The sequence below is a fragment of the Mus musculus genome, chromosome 4 (assembly GCF_000001635.26).
Source record: "Mus musculus strain C57BL/6J chromosome 4, GRCm38.p6 C57BL/6J".
In the NCBI taxonomy this organism is placed as follows: domain Eukaryota; kingdom Metazoa; phylum Chordata; class Mammalia; order Rodentia; family Muridae; genus Mus; species Mus musculus.
The window spans coordinates 95,719,944-95,740,627 of NC_000070.6; the positions used below are offsets into that span (position 1 = coordinate 95,719,944).

Sequence of the window (20,684 nt, forward strand, 5' to 3'; positions counted from 1 at the left end):
AAGACAATATATTCTGACAGTGCTTTCTGCCTTCCAGATCCTCCCAATTTCTGCACCCACCTAATTCCATATCCTTTGTGTCTCTTTAATAAACAAACAGACAAAAATATTACCAAGACCTAAGAAACACACACATACACAAAACTTCCTTTAAAAACAGGGTCAGTTGAAGATGCTAACAGTTAAAGAATAATTAAAATAAAGGTTACATGCCATTTTCTATTGCTTTATAATTTCTATAATCCTACAGACGATTTCTTTTTAAATTAAAAGGAGTCTTACAGACACCTTTTTAAATACCTTTTTGCTTTAAAAATCCAGATCCCCTGGAACTGGAGTCTAGGATGTTGTAAGCTGCTATGTAGGTGTTAGAACCTGAGCCTGGGTCCTCTTCGAAGCAATAAGTACACTTAGGTGCTGAGCCATCTCACCAACTCTTCAGATGATTTGTTCAATTGAATCCCTGGTGTGGATTTCTTAAGCAAAAAGATATATATATATAGCCATTACTGAGCCTTCTGTTTCTATTAAGCAAGCTTCCTGTTTCAGGCCTTCCCTTCTTCACTCTTAACTTCTTAAGGTGTAGCATTAACACAAAGTCTTAAGCTTTTCAGTGTTCTCCATGGCAAACCAAGTTTCTTTGGTATTAGTAATTTTACCACGATTCCTCACTGTGCTGTCCTAGCTTTCAAATGTTCTTGCTACTGTTAGTTTGTCTTGTAACTTACGCTGGATGGGTTTGCACTTTAGAGTAAAATCTAAAATACGTGCTATGGTGTAAGTAGGGAAATTAGCCCTGTACCATATTGGTGGGATATAAAATGATGCTGGTGTCATGGAAACTGTGAAGCTGCTGCTCAAGGGGAGCAAACTAGAACTCCATTAGGATCCAACATAAATGTTTAAGGTATATGCTCAGGGAATTGAGAGCAGTGGCCCATAGAAGTATTTTTCTAGCCATGTTCCTTGGATCATTTATAATAGCCAAAAATTGAAAACAGTCCATAGATTGGAGAGGGATAAACAAAAGTGGTACAGAAATTCAATGAAGCACTATTCACCCTTTAAAAGCAAAGAAATTCTGCAACATACTATCACATAGATGAACCTTTGTGCTAAACAACATCATGTAAATGTCAGACATAAAAGTAAAATACTAGATGATTCCACTTAAAGTACTTCCTGTCTGAAAGAATTACAGAGATGGAAATGGAGAACAGCCTGAGGAAATGAAGGTCCAGCAACAGGCCCAAAGTGAAATCCAGCTCAGGGGGAGGTCCCAAAGCCTGATACTACTACTGAGGCTATGGAGCACTCAGAAAAAGGGATTTATCATGACTGCCCTCCGAAAGACCCAGCAAGCAGCTGAAAGAAACTAAGAAGAAGGGCGATCCTGTAGTAGGACCAGCAGTCTCAATCTGGACCCCGGAGATCTCTCAAACACTGGATCATCAAATAGACAGCGTACACCAGTTGTTATGAGGCCCCTAACACACATACAGTAGAGGACTGCCAGGTCTGTGTTCATTCAGAGTTGAAGCACCTAACCCTTAAGAGACTGGAGGCCCCAGGGAGTTTAAAGGTCAGGTGGGGTGGGGAGTGGGGGCATCCACGTGGAGACAGGGGCTGTGGGGAGGATGTGCGGGATTCGGGGGGGAGGGGGGTTAGGGAATGGAATATGGAGTGTAAGAAACAAATTAAAAATAAAATTAAATTAAAAAAAAAAGGAAAGTACTACTGTTGTTTCAGTGTATTCCCCCAATATTCATGAGTTGCCAGTCTAATCCTAAGTTTTGTATAGTAATAGTATCTGGAGATGGGACCTATAGGAAATAATGAGGATCTGATGAGGTCATGAGGGATGGTGGGCCCTCTGCCATTAGAGCTTAATAAGGAGAGACCTGTGCTAACAAGCTTGCTTTGGCTTACTCTTTGATACCTCTTAAAATTCCAATATTATATTCTCAACCTGTTAGCTTCTATGTGTGCTAAATAAGCTGTCATCTTTTATTTGTAAATTTCCCAGTCTGTAGCCTTCGGTTACAGCACAAAAACCACACTAAGACTATTGTTTTAGCAGTGTTAGTCAGCCTTCCCTCACGATAACAAATATAGGAAATAATCATCTTACGAAGAAGAAAGGTTTCTTTTGTCTCCGAGGCTGCAATGAGCCTGTGGCAAGGTAAGGCAGTACAAGACAACTGAGAGTACTTGGCAGAGGAAAGATGTTTCTGTCCTGGATGGGAAGTAAAATAAGAAGAAGGGGTTGGAATCCTCCAGTCTTCTCAGTGATCTGCCGGCAATGGCCAAAGACTGCCCAGTAGCAGACAGTGTCTGCTGTGGGTCCTAACCACCTCCCCGTAGTTTGTTGCCTATCAAGAGACAATCTTCAAGACATGGGCCTTTAGAAGACACTTAAGATCCAAACTGTAGTGCTTGAATAGACCAGTTTATAGAGATAAAAAGTGAAATGAAGATTATGAAGGGCTGGGGGAGGGTGGGGTGCTGCTGTTGTTTGGTGAACATTGTGAATATCATTTCAGTTTTTCCAGGTATATGTGTCCTGGAGATAGAGAGAGGTGGTGGTTTGCCCAACAGTGTGAGTGTACTTCATACAGTGGATTAGACTCAAAGTTAAGATGATAAAATTATATTATGTGTATCTTAGCACTATTTTAAAAGTAAATAAATAATTCCTTTTTAATTGTGCTTGGTTCTCTTCTCGAGAAGACAGAGATTAATCGTTGTATTCAATCTGTCACATAAACTGTAAGTCTATTACTTCTTCTTACCTGGTAGTTGAAGAGACATAACCTTTTAGTAGTTAAATATCACTCTGGTCACAGAAATAGTCACTAGCATGTAAGAATGTCATCAAATCTGAAGGAAGGCTGAGACTCTCATCCTCCTACCTCCTAGATAGACTCATTCCTTCATAGCCATGAGTATTCAGCAGGTCCCACCTTACACCACTCTTGCATATAGCAATGAGAAGGTCAGCTAAGGTTGTAATGCTATGACAGCCCAGACAGTATGCAAGGACAAACAGGGGCCAATACTGGATCGGAATGAAGATGTTTGGAACATGGGTAGAATATCTTTTCTAAGGAAGAGACTCTTGAATTGAGACTCCATTGTGAAGACCGAGGAATGTTACATGTCAACAAGAATGTTCCTCATAGAAACGGTGGTACATGTAAGGGGTAAGACATGGAGATCTGACTAATATTTTTGAACCACTTTAGCCTAATGTGATGGGAGAGGGCTGTAGAAGACCTAAGAAGGTAAAACCATGTGCCCTGGAGGAGCCCAGTGTCCTCTGAATATAATCAGAAGCCATCATGGTGGTTTATAGAAAAGAAATGATGATCCCACTTTTAACATCCAGTTGACTTTCCCCTTGTAGATATCAGAAATACATGATTAAACACTGTTATTCACAAGGAAAATTGTAACCTGGTGACTAGTGGAAGGCAGACACCATCATTACAATATATCAGTCTATCATACAGTGTACACTTCAGAACCAATTGTGACTTTAAGGAAAAACAAATGTCCATGGTCAGACATTTGAGAGTGCGGAATTCCTGTCCTTGTCTTCTTAGCCTGTCATTGCATACCAGCATTCTGAAATCTCAGAGGTGCATGGTGCTCTTGAAACATACCGAATTTCTTTTAGCTTAGCATTTATTTCTGTTTCATTTGCACTAAGAGCTGCTTTCCATCAACAGATAAATGTCTTTTTAAAATAGTGTGCAAAATACTTTGGCAAGTGTTAAATTCAGGTATGTATTTATATGGCTATACATGGCTCAGGGTGCTGGGCAGGTAGGCAGTTGGGGTAATGTTCCTGGAGATGGTGATTTCCATGCTGCCTCCTAGTGGATATAGAGAAGGTAGTTATATGAAGGAGCAAGGAAGGGCACAGAGTGAGGATAGCTTTCAGCCCAGGATATGGAAAAGAACAAGGCCTATTCATCAAACCTAGGCAAGTAGTTTTGTAATCTTCCAGCAGGAAAAGAAAGAGGAATTATTGAAGTTTATGTTTTCATCCTTAGTCTTATCATTTTTAAAAAAGGAAGGAGAGTGCTGTATGCCCTGAGTTGGAAGTTTTATAGGAACTGCTGGTTTCTGCTGTGTGGGAGACCTGGTCCTCTGCCTTTTCTGCTCATCTGGTTCAGGTGACTTTCTGCATCTTTCTCCTTTGAGAGCGTCACACTCTGAGAAGCCCTTTCTAGAAGGTCAGGCAGAAACCCAGATGTGTGATTCTCCTGTATCAAGTGGCTTTGTTTTCCTGAAAGTTGGTTGGTCTTAATACACATAGCTCTACCAACACAGCATGGCTAATTTTGTCTTCTTATTGTTTAAGAATATTCTCATACTGGTACCTCACTTTCCCATGTATTTTCTTCTAGACTCATTTAGATTTGACTTTTTGCCTAATTAGAGGCCATCCCATTTTTGGGTGAAAAGGTATGTTCACGCCCAGCAGAACTCAGGGAAACAGAGCCCCTCAGACTCCAGGTGTAGGAGCTGAGGGTCCTGTGTGGGAAGATGGGTAACAGACTCATTGGCAGTCCCCTTCCTGAACTTTCCTATGCCACACAAGACAATAGATTTCACTAAGCTTAGCTTTGTGTCATTGTCACTGGGTGACTAATGAAAGAACCTCTTCCTATCCATGGTGCCAAGGGTTTTCTACTCTTTTCACAATTTTCTAAAAAGCATGCCATTAATTCTCTTAGAAATAAAGGGGAGGGGGACAGAGAGTTGCTAGCTTCAAGTCTCTTGATTGGTCAGGAAGAAGGCCATCTTTACATGGTGGTTACAGGTGCAAGGCTCATACTCCCTACACAGTTCCCTCAAATATTGTAACTGCTGAAGTATTTCTGGGAATCCGTGCTTACCTTGGCTGATTTTGTAGGCCCCTTTAAAAGTATCGATCCTAGAAGCTCACTTCATTGCTGCTGATGAGAAATCAGAAACGGGCACAGTGATTTGTGTTTTCCATAACTTGCAGGGGACTTTGTGCATTAGAAGCAGCTGGAGCACTGTTTCAGTTGGCGAGGGGCTCCTGCTCAGAGTTTGGTTTCACTGGCTGAAGGTTGGGCCGAGCAAGTGTATTTCTTAAACGTTTCAAGGGATCCTTGGGCATGGCAGGCATGGAGTTGTGACGCTAGTTGTTATCTCGCTGGTCTACTAGAGCAGATGAGAAACGAGGTGCTAAAATAATGAGAAGACAGGAGCTCTGGGAAAGGGTTAATGCCACCCCTTCCCTCTCCTTCTGCCCTTCCTCATTTCTGCCCCCTTTCTTCTTCCCCCTTTGCCCATGAAATTTGTTTTGATTGTTCCCAAATATTTTTGTTGTTGTTCTTGTTAAGACAATAGGAAGATAGATAGGTTGGAATAGGATGTGGGCTCAACCAGCTGGCGTCAGTTCCTGGTTTTCCTATTTACCAAACACGTTCTCCATCTGAAGAACTGAGCTTCTAATGGCTGCCTTTTAGGTACTCATAGCCTGTACTTCATTTATCTTCTCCCTTTCTTCTCGCCCGATCAGATCTAAAGGCTTCATTCTTCATTTTTTAAATTATTTATTTTATGTGGATAAGTGGTTTACCTGCATGTATATCAGTGCACCACATGCATGCCGGGTACCCGAGGAAGCCAGAAAAAGGTGCCAGATCCCCCATCTAACTTATGAAAGGCTCCGTGAGGTTCCTCTTTACACTGAGGAGGTCAGATACAGACCATCCAAATTCCCAGTCACTATGTTACAAGTGATTCATTAAACTTATTGTTGTCACAAATCAAGAGAACAAAATGTGGATGAGCCAAACGGTAAGATTCTGTCCATAACCTGCATGCTAAACTTAGCCTATTCCTGATCTGAACCAGCTCACAGCCTTTCCTGCAATTTCTGTGCTAATCACAGCACCCTAAGAGGCATAGGGGGAGGGTCTGTGTGGCGGAGGCAAGGGTGAGTGAGAGTGTGTCAAGAAAGAAGGGGACTCATTATAAGAAATGATCTCACCCAGTTCTGGAAACTAGGGAATCCCTAGAGTTTCTGGTTTAGGGCCCACATCGAAAGTTCTGAGGAACAAGAGAGCCCATGTTATAGTTTCAATATAGGGTCAGCACACTCAAGTGAGGCACAGGAAGAGCAGTGGTTCAAGTCCAGAGGTGTGCAAAATGCTGAGGAATGTTACTCAGGTGTGAGCATAAGACTCACCCCAAAAGTCTCTCACAGAAATACTCAAAATATTGTTTGATCAAATTTCTAGACATTGTGTGGCCAAAACTTTCTCAATTCCTCCCTGAATCAGGAGGCTGAGTAGTATAAATAATTCTCACTAGCCACTCATACAACTCTCTCCCCTTATCTCTTAGCCTTGTTTATTCCTCTCTGTGTGGGTCAGCTTTCTGTTCCACAGAAAACACACCTAAGATAAACCAAAAGAAGAAAGATTTCATGTGGCTCACAGTTTCAGAGAGGACAGTCCATGGTTGCTTGACTACTATAGCTTTGCGCCAAATGTCAACATAAAGCTTTGGGGTATGGAGTGTGTGGTGTAACACAGCTGCTAATTTAGGATGCCAAGGGAGAGGGGAAGAGGCCATTACCTTTATATCCATACCTAGATAGCTTAACTTCCTTCTATTGGGCAACAACTCAGAAATATTACACCACTTTCTGACAGCATCAGAGACTGGTGACTAAGTATATGAGTCTTTGAAGGTCACTGAAGATCTAAATTACAGGTTTTTTTGTTTTTTTTTTTTTTTTTTTATGGTCAGATTAGCCCCGTCCCCCTACAGTATACTTTGAAATAAAGCTAAGTCCGGATTGCTTTGAAACAGAAAAAGAAGGGTTAAATATTCAATTCTAAGACATGGTTAAATAATATGACATATCTTAAAGTGTGGTATATTTTCCCCTCTGTGTGTAGGTGCATATGTGTGTGTGTGTGTTGTATGTATGTTTTTATATGGTATGTAAGCACATATGGATGCACATATGCATGTATAAAACAGGGGTCTCCAGCAATGTCTTCTTAATCTCTAGCTTAGCTTTTGAGACAGGGTCTCTGGCTGAACTGAACCTGGAGCTCACCAGTCAGCTGGACTGGCTGGCAAGAAGCCCCAAGGCTCTCCTGTTCTCTGTTAAGAAGTGCTGAGATTACAGATGTGTGCACTTTTACTCCTTGTTGGTTATTTTTTTTTTTAAATCTGGATGTTAGTGATCAAACTCAAGTCTTTCTGATTGCCCAGCAATCACTTTTCTGACCAAGTCATCTCCATAACATCATGATATATTCTCTAATAGAAAATATGATACTCATTGATGAGGAAAGACATCTGTTGAGCTTAAAACACAGACTTTACGGTTGTATAAACATACTAACTCTGCTACAAGGAATTGAATAAGGCATATCTTAATATTGTGGAGGAGTCTCATGTGATACTTTCTCAAATTTCATTACTATTTATCTCTGGGAAGGGGAAATGTAAAGAGACAGCATTTTTTTTTTTTTTTTTTTTTTTTTTTACTCTTTGTGTTTGTAGTTCCTATAATTAAGTCTTAACTACCTTCAAATTCATGTTCTCCATATTTATCTTTTAAAAGTCAGCTCTGTTGTTTATGCTAGGGCTTGGTGGGCTACTACTATGGGTGTCCCACTTTGAGTACCTCCCAGAGGATGTGTAACCCAAATGCCATCTCTGGAAACAACCCCAAAAGGTGACACTTAGCTCCCTTCTCCTCCCTTTTCCTGCCCTCTCTCTGTCTTTGTCTTCTTCTCTCTAGCCTTTCGGAACACTAACTCCTGTAGGAGTGGAGAGCTGGTTCTTGCTGTGCTCAGAGCTTCCTCTGGGGGCCCCTTCTTGTGTCCTAGGTAATTGGACATGGTGACTAGGGACTCTTTTTGGGGCTTTGAGCTAATTATCATTTTGACTAAAATCTGTTCACTTTTCTAGATCCTCTGTCCAAAGAATAAGACTTTTAAAACATAGAAATTAGATTTATAAAGTTTGAACTTTGCATTTTTTATCAGTTGACCATTTTCCCCAAAATGTGTATGCTACCCCCACCCCAGGTAATCGAGAGCTGTAGAGTTTAAGTGCTGTAAAGTCACAGCATGACTCTGGAATCTTCTATTACAATTGCATGAATTCACAGATTTGACTCCAATATTTTGATTAAATGACAACTTGGCCAGCTCTCCCTCTGTATTGGAGGGAGAATACTCCTTAACCCAAAGCGTCATCCCTTCTTTAATCTCCAGGTAGATGGTCTGATGGCACAGGTCAGGTTCTAGAATCAAACCTCTGAATCTTAGTCCATGAATCTGCATCCTTGGAGTGTAAGAACAATGCCTACATCAATCAGCCTTTGGGCATTTCCTTCTTTACTTGAGGCAGAGCAGAATTGCTGTTGGGCTCCAGAACCTTTCATTTCATGGCAAAAGAATTCTCATTGCTGGAGGAAAAGTTAAAAAGCTATATTCATAGTTTCTTTCTTCATATAGTTGAGATATTTCTGAATTCTGATGAAATCTAGTATACATCAAACAAACAGAAAGAAAAACCCATTGCTCTTGGCTTTAGGTTCAATGTTTATTTACAGCCTGGCTTTTGAAACATGGTAGCTGTTACATTCAAGTAAGTTCTGTAACAGCAGCTTCTCTTTGTGCCCATGTGCTCTGAGTCCCCTAGACTTATCCATACATCTGTCCTCTATTTAAGGAGATCACACCTAAACCCTGTCATCTTTCAAACATTCTTTCCTTGCTGTTGGGTTTTGCCAACTAGACTTGACTGAAGAAAGACACCTTGTTGTGTTCTTTTCATCATCTGTCCAGTAAAATGGTTGGTTGTCAGGACAACGGCATAGAAAATAGAAATGTGGAAATTCATAACCACATGAATTCTTGAAACAAACTTGACAAGGGAAAATTCCAGCATACGTTCCATATAAGGGTTAAGGAAAAGGAAATGTTTCAGATACACCCCCTCCCCTTACAAACTGGACATTTCTTTGTAAAATCTGTAAGAATACTAGGAAACACACACACACACACACACACACACACACACACACACACACACACACTCACCACCCTCTCTTCAGTCCTATCTGCATTCTTGATAGAGAACCTGTGGGATGCATAGGCACTTTGGTCTCTGTAATCTCAGTACCAGACACAAGAAGCATCCAAGCACTGTAGGGACAGTGTGCTTGCATCTTGATAATGGTCTTTATAGATGGATTTTATGATGTTTATCTACAAAGAATCTGAGTTTAGAGGGCTTGAGGCTCTGAAAGTCGAGGCATGCAACCAAAGCCAGATCAAACTGACTGCTGAAATCACACTCTTCCTAATAGCACTCTGGCTCCCTGTCAAAAATGTGAGGAGTAGGGCTTTAAAAAGAGCACTTCTAAGATGAAATATACACTTTTCAAAACAATAGCAGAAAGCCTTTTCAAGGGTAAAACAGTTGGGGGAAAAAGAAATAATATGTAATTTAGTATTCATTGAGTATAAGCAATTAATCCTGCCCTCTGGGGGTGAATTTAGTCTAGCCTATTTGCACATGAAAGTACAAGACTGGCTTCCTCTTTATGAAAGTAAGACATCTGGTTGGAAAGTGAAAAATTTGGTCAATTACCTGAATCGTGTTTGGTCTACATGATAGAAAAACCCCAGATGTCTTGAAATCACCAGATGTTTGGCCTTGTGCGGTTACCACCAGCCCTGCTGACTGGCCCTTTCCTGTGAGAGTTGCTGTTTGACATCCCATAGAGGCAGCCATTGTTAGGAGGCTGTTATCTTCTGTGATCCAGCAGTGTACAAACAGGAGTCTAGACTGCTCACCCACACTGGCTCTGACAAAGTGTTCCTTGGGCTATGCTGCATCAGTAAATGGGATCACACAAAGAAGCACAGTGAGTCAAAGACTATCCTTTATTTTGAAAATCCTGTCTTTCTAGTGAACAGATATTCTGTTCAATAGTGAATTGCAGGTTTGGAAAAACAAGTCATTTGCACATAAGTTTAAAACTGAGAAACATAGGTCTGTATTAGTTGTCGTTGATTTTTTTTAATGTAGTTTTCATAGAACTGTGAAACAACAAATATGAAACCCCACATAGTACCTGGAGCAGAATGGCAGCTAAAGCCACTCTTTCCTGAATCTGCCTTTTCTTAGATGTCGGGATACTCTGTAGGGCTGCCGTTTCTTACAAAGCTCTAGAAAGTCATAGTCATCTGACAGTCCAGGGTTTTGTTGATGTTCCTTTTGAAACCAGCATTTAGTGCTTAAAATAGCTCCAAAGAGAATGCTTTCTACACTTATTCTTAAAACATTTCATTCTGAAGATTTAGCATGGAAACATGTGTTGAACTTGAGAATCATGTGAGAAAGACCAATTCCACAAATTTTGAGCCAAATTTGAAGCAAGCTTTAATTAAAAACTGGCCAAGATGATAGACTCTGGCCAGGACCTTTCCAAGGTTTCCAGAAAATAGCAAGAAGTCACATTTTGCGCTGGCTTATAAAGGCAGACCCATAAAGCTTCATATTTCCCATCAGGTCCAATCAAAGGTATGTATCCTGACATACTTTCTGCCTACATACCTCCTGCCTACATCCAATCAGGGGCAAGCATACATCCTGATGTATTTCCTGCTTAGGTATCTTTCATCTACATGTGACCAAGCACATCCAGTGCACCTGGGTCAGACTTGTTTAACAAATGAAAACATAAACAGTGGTCTCTAGCATTTCAGGAAGTATCTGTCCTGAGGCAAGGGGTTTACAGATTAGAGCCGTTTTTGTTTTATGAATCTCTTAGGCACAGTAACTAAAGCTTAAAACATAACTTTGGCTCTCACACATGACCACAGGGAGACATTTTTTCCACTCTGGCAAACTAAATTCCATTATTGTGAATATTTTAACACCTTTCATGGTTTCTGCAGCTAACTCCCATGACCTCAAACACCTACATCTCATCACACACTAACATCACAGACCCCTCAAGGTTTTTAGCTCAGCCAGAGTGAACTCTGTGACCTCTTTGTGCTAGGCAGCATCCAACATATCGGGCACTGATAGTTGTGATAACTGTAATAGTGTCTACTACCTGCTGGTCTTTTGTTGTATGTGGGATGCCAGCAATTGTGCTTCTTAGGCATTATCTTGATGAATTATCGTTACCACTCTAGGAGGGAAATAGCATTATTTTAGAATTCTTATAAGCAAGGAAGTTTGCAATGGAAAGAAATCACTTGCCCAAGGTCATAGCCCTGAGAGTAGGAAGGCCATGGACTGCATCCAAGATTATGTATTACCTAACCTGAACTCCACAAGCTATGCTAACCTGCCTGCCTCTGACAATGCAGTTGAAAGAGCTGAGCCCTCAGTGCTGTTATCATTGAAATTAGAAGAGGAAGGTGCAAGGTCTTTCTTATAAAGAGCAGAATGATGTAATTCCAGACACCATACTGTGGGGTTCTAGAGGAAAGAGGGATTAATTACGATCTACCTAGGGAAGGATTTTTAGGAGGTAGCCTTAGGCTAGGTGAGAACAAAATAGGTCATCAACAATTATCTAGAGAATTAGGTCGTTGTGGGTGTCAGAGCTGATGATTTCAAGCTAAAAGACTACAGCTATGCTCTGAATAGTTCAGAACTGACTCCCATACCTCTGGAAGCTATTGAATTTTGCCAGCTATTCTAGACTCCATGTGACTTACGGGCCTGGCTTCCTTCTGCATGCTGCAGAGGGAAAAGAGTGACATTCTATAGTAGGAGGTATAGAAAGCAGAGGAAGCCTAGTGAGTCAGGAGCCATGTTGTGAGTCTAGACATTGCTTCTGTGACGGCTGAACCATGAGATATGCACTTCCTTCTTTGTATTCCTGGTCTGTAAGGGTCGATCTAGGAAAGGAGATGGTAGATGTTCTTCGTATGTTAGAATATTGTGGACCTTAGGATTTTGTTCCTATATACAGCCTATCAGTGGGGCTTTGCTTTCCGATTCCTTGCAGTCTTTACCTTACCCGAGTTCCTAAATTCGATGGTAATTTAGGAAAATTTCAGCCTTTGGAGTCAGACCTTTGAATCCTGACCCTGATCTGATCCTCAAATGTAACCCCTCTCTTCCCTTCCTGGGTAGATGAATAAATTTTGAAATTCTTTTGTAGTTTTGTTTCTATTCTATGAAATAATAAACTCTAATACTTCAACCCTAAGTTATAGGACCTACATATATTGCTTTCTAAAACAATTTGCATTTCATTGATTTGTTATTAGGACGGAAAGTTATACGAACAGAAATGTTCCAAGAACAGTTACCAACAGCTCATGGACTTGAATAATTATGTTGTTGAAATACAAGATGTTCATACTGCTCTTCAGCTCACTGACCTACTGCAGTAACTAGTTGCTAATTAGATTTCTTTGAACCAGCTTGTCCAGCTGGGAGGACTTGAGAGCTGTATTCTGCAAGAATCTGGTATATGTAGTCTCTTGCTGCCATAGGAAGAGTCTTTGTGCCAGCATGCCTTCTGCCATTTTCTAGGTATGTACATTGCTCTTGATGTGTGTCATTGTCCTGAGTTAGAAATGAGAGTGGATCACTGGTGGGATTATATTAGTTTCTTTACTAATTTACTAATTTATCCCCCAGTAATATCCAGGGTTGAGAGTCAAATTTAGTGTTCATCTGTTTTGTTTACTTTCTACTGAAACTCTGTACAAGGTGGGCACATATAGGTGTGCAACTTTAATCTTTTTGTTCAAGGTGATTGATCTATGTCTTATGATCTTAAAAAATAAACAAAAATGTGTAATTTTGCTAAAGTAAACATTACTTTTAAAAGTATGTTTTAGATACTTGGGAGTGAAAGAAATAAGATGTAGAGAGAAAAGTCTGTGAGCTATTATCTTTCTACTGGAAGAGATGTATAAAACCAAATATAGGGATATGGTATGTAAGAGTTATTTAAAAGTACATTTAAAGCATATGGAGTATAAGGCATATTAATACCAAGTAAGAATACAAAGTCAGGGATCTTCCATGTGTATCAAACTGTCTAAACTATGGAGTAATTATAAGACATGTTAACTAACAGATGTAATTCAGAAGTGGTATTAGAAAGAACTAGTACCTGCTAGAAAGATCTCCTCTATCTTAATCCTTAACCTAGGTGCTACTCTGGGACAGTGTGTGCACACAGTAGATGTCTATTCACCCACCGTTTCTATAATAAGTGATAATGAATATCATACAATTTGATGTGAAATCAGTAATGGAAATGGAATTTAGTTTCTAGTCACAATGACATGATTTCTAGGAGGTGTATCAGATGCTGTCCTTAAAGAGTGGAAGAAGAACACTAGCTTTGGGTTCTCAGGAAGTCTCTACTTGGATGAATCATTTAATACAAGTGTAACTCCAATTCAGGAGCCAAGACTACTACAATCCTTTTAGCCATTTTCTATCAGTTGTCCCAGTTTTCTAGAAAATCCTCAGAGCTGACCTACCCATGTGATCTGAGTCAGGATAGGCCTTACCATTCTCTGGAACCATTCAAGCATGTGTCATGTCTGTGTGAAACGCCAAACTTAAGAAATGCCTCTGAATACTGCATAGTGATTGAGAATTGTATGTTCTCAGTCTTGTTACCCACTTTTAAATCAGATTGAAAGTAACTTGAGTTTGAAATAATTCCAGCATTCTCTCCAACTGGCAAGGCAAAGTGTCCTTTAGCACAATCTTGGACATAATCTGGTTGGCCTGTCAGCCTTGCCCAACCGAGCTGGTACCAGCATTCCACAGCAAGCATAAGGAAGCAGGGTCGCATGCCACCCACGCCCAAACCTCTCTGACATTTCCGTGGGCCTGGAGCCAGATCTCCCCCTGTGTTTCATCTCCCTCTCAGAATACAAAGGAACACTGAACCTTCCAGTTAATTCAATACCCTCCCCCCCCTTCCTGGAGAGGATAACAGTTCTGTTGACCATTATAATGCATCTTCTGTCTCCCAGCAATCCACATAGTCATTAATTTCTGCTGCTGACATCAGGAAAGAGGATTATGTGTGTGTCTGAAACTGTTCCCAGAGTGCTCATTAGTCATAGATAATTGAAAAACTGGTAGGGGAAGGTTTGTTGTAATAGGAGCTCTGCTTGTGAAGAGGGACTGCAGCTACCCGATAATTGTAGGCTCCAGCTTGGACCACTCAGGCCAAATATGTCCATTCACATGGGAATTCATGGGGCCCAGGAATCCTCAGGGCCATCTGATATCTGAAGGTGAACAAGTAACACAGCCAGAGATCAGAGTGTAGGTGAATTGCCCATGGGTTTCTCTCCTATCTTTAGCGTGAGGAACAGGACTTGGAAAAGATGCAGGAAATTTGCTCTCATTTTGTTTTTATTTAAACTTAAGCCAATTTGGTTTGTTTTAAGCAAACACACGAGGTCATGATCTGGAAGGACATAGATGGTTCAGGAGAGTACTTCACAGCACATCCTATCTGTACTGTTACAGAAATCAAGTGGTTTTTTTTTAATTTTTAATTTTTATTTTTCTAGAAACTTCTAGAAGTACATGTGCTCATGTACTTGAATGTTTAGAATCTTTAAAAGGATCACAAATATGAGATCCTAAGAGCACTATTCTACATCCTGGCTTTGTCCCATATTTTATCTCAGTCTTTCTCCCAAATTCATACCTTAATTCTTCCTCAAGTATTTTCTATATAGGATTCTGTAGAATAGATGAAATGGTTTGTTTATTTGTTGTTAGTTTGCTTGCTTGCCTGCCTCCTTCCTCCTTCCCTCCCTCCCTCCCCACTCCTCCTCCCTCCCTCTCTCTCTCTCTCTCTCTCTCTCTCTCTCTCTCTCTCTCTCTCTCTCTCTCTCTCTTTCTTTCTTTCTTTCTTTCTTTCTTTCTTTCTTCCTTTCTTACCAAACCAGAAGAGAAGCACCTCTAAAACTATTATATAAGAAACACTTGTTCAAAGTAAAACACAAGAGAGCACAGGGAAGTAAGGAGCACAGATTCACCCACACCCCCATTGGAAACATAAGTTTTGTATGTGTGTTTTACCTCCTAGGTATGTAGTTTTATAAATTCATCTATCAACATTGTTATTTTTAGATTCAAGTCATATTCCTTTGCATAATATTCTACAGCCTTCATTTTTCACTTGTTTGGGTGTTTGAAAGATAAAATAATGTTTCCTTTTCCTCACACAGTAGGTTTAAATTTTTTAAAAGACAAATCCAAGGGTCAAGCATGGGCAGGTTCTCAGAGACTTGCTGTCTCCAGCCATGTGCTGCCCCTTTCATAGGCACCCCCTGTTCCCCACCCCTCACAGTGCTTATATTCTAATAGGCTTAATAGTTATGTCAACTCCTGGCCCCTCTAGGCTCCCTACAGTGAGCCACCATTTCTTTTGATAGAGCTACTTTCTGGAACATTCTAATTCTAGTATGATAGCATCTATTATTCACCTTTGGAAGTCATTCCAAGCACTTCCTATGTGTTATCTTTACCTTGAAGATGTCATTCATTCTCTGAGGTCAGTCTAGGAAGCCCTCCTCATTTCTTTAAGCACATCACACACATTCCACCTTTCTGAGATCTTCTCCATGGTTTACTATCTTAGTTTCCCAAACCCTTAGTTTTAGACTTCAGTGTGAATCTTTTAAAATCGTAGGGGCTGCTTTCCAACATCTAGAACTTGGCACAAGGTAGGTAAAAATCGGTATGGAGCATCTTCTATGCATGGTATTTATCTGGTTTGTGAAACATATGAGAGAGTGGTTTGACAAAGCATAGAAGAGATTGCAGATGCTGAGTCAGGGACATCTTGATTAGCTCTGGGAAGAACAATGCTGTGGCTTATTCAATTTTCTGGTGAATAAAAACTTTTGGGCAAGTTATCAGGCTGCATCTAACAGCCCTAGTCTTTCTATGGTGCTTCTGGCTGAGAAAACGTAGATGTGGAAGAGAGATTTCTTGAATTCTCACAATACCTATTTCCACCTTCCTGTTTCATGTTGTGCCTTTTTGGTTTGGAAAAACAGAGTTCCTTCTTGTTTGGGGTTAGATGGTTGACTCCTGAACACTGTGGTTCCAAGGAGGGATTTTCATCATGGTGAACATTAACTTTTATTCCTATCACTAGCCTTGGAAGGCTGGCTTACAGCCCTGGGCTGAATTGTCTGGGAACAGAGCTGAGACGGATGTGGTGTCAGTTGTTGACTGAGAATGGTTATCGGTGATGGAGGAGACTATCAGTGGATATAATTCCACATCACTTTGACCAGTTCAGCAGAGTTGTAGGGTGAGCGGCTCATAGCACGATTCCCTCCTTCTCTGAGTCATAGGGCAGGGGCCCTTCAGAAAGAATATGCAGTTGAAGATATTCAAGAGACTTGAGCTTGGCAGTTGGTCACAGTCTGCACCCTCAATCTTTTAGACCAGTCAGCTTTTCCTTTCTGAATAAGAGAATTCAAACCATAGCACCTCCTCCTCCATACTCCCTATATCAAAGCTACCACCATGATCAGGTATTTTATGCTCCACAAAATCTCTCATGTCTTCTTTGTTCCTGTATCCAATTTACTCTTCCCTTAATAACTCTTCTGTTTTCTTTCTGTTCTCAAGTGTGTCCTCTCCTAAAATGTTACTGGAATGAGCATCTAAAAACTCAAATCAAGCCACCATGCTCTCTGGAATGGCCGGTTCAGTGGGATTTAGCCTGTCAGTGCTGAGGCCCAGGCATTGCAGTGTTACTACGAGGCCTGCCTCTCTAACTTCTCTGTTCCACCCCCTTCTCCCAGCCCATGTGTATGCTGACAAGCAGGTCTGCTGATAGCCCAGGGCTCTGCTCACAGTCTTCCTCAGCCTCCTCAGAAAGAACAAATTTGTTCATTTACCACTTAGGGTTTTTTCCCTAAATCTCCCCAGAGAACAGAGGTCCAACATGCAAATTATCTAAAACTGTTTAGGAAAGTTATTCCTTTTAAAGCTATAGATCTTGAAGAAGAGGGTAGCCTGAAGTTTTCTTTTTTACATATTTTTTAATAGGAATCAAGCCTTAAAATAACTCTGCAGGCAGGATTTCCAAATGGTAGTAGTTTTAACATGTACAGTAATGCTCATCTTAGAAATACTTCTCTTGATCCCTTCATTTATTCAAAGCATGTTTGAGGAAAAATTCCTGCTTCAGACAACAGAGTACAAAATTTGATGTCAGAGGAGACTCTAAGGCCTACCTCCCACTCTTAAGCTGCGTAGCTGCAGGAAGTTTACTCTTCTAATAAATTCAGTGTTCTGACAGCCGTCAGTGAGATGGGGCCAGAGCAGATACTATTATACTCTTCATAGAAGTTGTTTAGCAAAATGAAGTGACAAAATATATGGTGTATTCATAGTCCACTGCAGAGACTAGATGGTTCAACTCAGGACAGATGTCTGTCACATTTGCCGACTATATATAGTGACATAATTAAGAGACTCTCCGTAATCTAGAACATAGCTCTTCCTCAGTTCTTATGGCCGGAGAAATCAGCACAGACCAGAGGTTAGCCTGCTTCCACTCTTACGTTTGTACCTTGTTCGTCAGACCAGCATAATTCAATTAAACTCTTCTGGTCCTCATGATAAAGTTAAAAAAAAAAAGTAGGTGAATTCCTTCTGCTCTACTTTATTTAACTTAATAGATAAAAATAACATTTCACCATACAATTGGGCTAACAATTCTTGAGGTTAAAGTCCAGGATCCTATCCACATTAGACATGCACAATATCAATAAACTGCAGCTCCCCAACTTATAAGAAATTAATAGTGAGATGCTCTGCATTCCCCTTTCCTGACAGAATGACCCTGTGCTTATAGTCTGCATTTCTCACCAAACATACCACAATTTACATACTAGACTTCCACTGGGAATTATTTTTTCTTTTTTTAAAAAATGCTGGAAAAGTAAAATTACACATGCAGACCATTTAAGACATGCTTCACTTGTCAAAACACAAATTTAACGGTTTTAAATTTTAAATGTAACTTAATTAAAAATCAGTTTTGAATAAAGAAGCTCTAACATGCACCATAGTGTTATCAGTCCTTTGGGCTAACCTATTTTCAGAGTTCGTTACAAACAGAAATTCATTATTTCTTTTAGAGTGAAGGGGGTTTGGCCTTTGTTAAACAGCTGACAACAGAGAGATCGTTTGATTTTCATCTGCCTCACATGGTTTTCTGTGTCTTTATCTCATCTCCCTAACTAGGTGGAAAACAAGAACAGCCTTTTACCGTTCCACAGTGCCCACACAAAGCTAGACAATCAATAAATTATTAACTAAAAGCCTTTCTGACTGTAAGAACTCAAGGTCGCTGGAAATATCAGGGTCATTGCATTGCAAAACTCCAAAGAACTGTCTCTGTGTAAGCAGTAGCCTCGTGGAATCTCCCAAGGTTTCAGCTGGGCTAGCTCATGCAGCTGGAACACAAAACGTAAGAAAGTCTTTCTTGGAACAAAATAGTTCCTTCCCTTATCCTATGACAGGAAGCAACTGCAGAAGTCACTTTTCTGTTTCTTTTGGAGTCTGTGCTTCCATGCATATCAAAGTCATATACTAAGGTCACTAAGTGAGCAAAAGGACATTTCATGGCTGCATGGTTTCTCTCTCTCTCTGTCTTTGTGAAGCTGAGAAAATGCAGGCATGGAGGATGGAGCAAAAAGGTTTTCTTAAGAAAACCCCCTGTTCCCTTTAGTGTATTCCAGACTGATGGGTGTTTGTTTTCTCTCATGTCTTCCCAGGAAACCTCGTGTTGCTTCCTGGAGCTGCTCTTGGAATTGGGCTCACACCAGAAGCAGCCAGAGAGCTGGGTCTTCCTTCAGGAATTGCAGTGGCAGCCTCACTCATTGATGCCCATGCAGGAGGACTAGGTAACCTCTTCTTCCGTCCCAGCACCGGATCTTTGGGTTCGCTCACACACAGACTGTTGCCAAGAACCCAGGCTGCTCTCTGTTTGCACAGCAAAGGTCAAGGCTGATGAGTCAAGGTGTAAGAAGGATACATGTACAAGGCCTTCATACATGTAGGGACTTGAATAGAGTTAGAAAACTTTTATCCAAATACAAAATCTTTTTATAAATTATCAATTTCTTAATACATCATAATATAAAAATTAATCTAAATAGTTCTGTGGCTTACGGAATTTGAAAAATTTATGTTCATGCCCATCTATAGTGTGTGATGGCAGAGCACTTTCATGCATTTATTGTTACTAACGGGACTGCAAAAATATTTCTAAGCTTAGTGTATTTATTTAGTAAAATATTTGAGTTTTTTCATAAATTCAGTTATTGACTGAAGTCTTGATTTCGTTTCCTATGTAAAATTCAAGTCTTCAGTTCTTGCATTTGTTTATTCATTTTTCCAAAAACCAACTGACCTCTTCCCACACTCTGGCAGACACTGGAGTTAGGGGATATAAAGCCCAGCCTGGGCCAGGGGTGGAGCTCAGTGGGAAAGCTTTGTCCAGCGTGGAGAGGGTGTGGGGTTCGGTTCTCAGCACCTGAAAGCTGTCTAAGTGAAATAAAATAAAACAAAACCAAGTTCTCTTCCCTGTTTTTTTAGCAGGAAATACACAGCGAAGCAAAGAATTACAGTTACATGTAAGAGGAGATTGTGTTCTCCTCCTCATCTCTTCTCCAGAGTCCTTCTTTTTTTATTTCTTGGACACTATGATTCTCAGAATCTCTCAATTTTACTCTAGTCATATATATTATTCCCTAGCCTTTAGTACAAGAGCATTTGTTTCAAATGCTCTTGAAATGCTTAGGGCTTGTAATTCATAAGGCAAATATACCAGCACAAATCTCAATATAAGACATTGAATTGTCAGAATTGAATGGTATACAGTAGACCAGAGCAAGTCAGAACACATCAGACTGTGTCTCCCATGGTAAAGGTAAATAAATACTGTGTTATGGACCCATGTTTCCATTTGTGAGTGTATGTACTCATATACCAGGCCAAAATGAAAGTCTTACAAGCCTTGAGGCTGTTTGAGAGATGAGGCAAGAGTTTAGCCAGTCAGGTGGCCTAGGAAGACTCCAAATCTTAATTGCTGATTCACAATTTACTTTAGAGCAGTGACATGACCCTTTGAGGGGTGGAACGACCCTTTCCCAGAGCTGCTGGAGACCATTGGAAAACAGATATTTACATTCTGATTCATAACAGTAGCAAAACTACAGTTACAAAATAGAAATAAAAATAATTTAACCATTGGGGGTCACCACCACATGAAGAACTTCATTAAGAGTCGAGCACTAGGAAGGTTGAGAACCTCTGCCTTAGGGTCAAGAGGTTTTAAGGACTTGAATATATTGTGTTTCCAGATCTCATTCCATTGTATCTCTGACTTGGAAAATATGTTGTCTGCCTAGAAATGATGGTTAAAGTCTCAGGCTACTTTACACTGCTATAGAAGAATTCCTGAGACCACAGACACCAAGAGGGTAAATTTATACTTTCTGTAGCCTGGAAGTACAAGGTCAGGACGTTCACATCTAGTAAGGTCTGTCTGTGTTACATGGTGAGAAGACAAAAGAACATGAAAGTGGAATGGTCTGCTTTCACTGGGAGCC

General features: G+C 40.4%; 1 protein-coding gene across 26 annotated transcripts in view; it reads left to right on the plus strand.

Annotated features, from left to right (window-relative positions):
• Fggy (FGGY carbohydrate kinase domain containing) overlaps positions 1–20,684 on the plus strand; it is a 369,460-nt gene that overhangs the window by 162,464 nt on the left and 186,312 nt on the right. For 25 of the 26 annotated variants that reach the window (XR_001784213.1, XM_017320430.2, XM_017320429.1 and 22 more), the window contains one exon: positions 18,846–18,974. Coding sequence is in view for 24 of the 26 variants with exons in the window: in XM_017320430.2 (XP_017175919.1) it covers positions 18,846–18,974 (129 nt within the window). In the remaining 2 variants the exon portion in view is untranslated. Of the gene's footprint in view, positions 1–18,430; positions 18,539–18,845; positions 18,975–20,684 lie in introns of those variants that run through there. The other variant, XM_006503476.1, reaches the window with a different exon arrangement.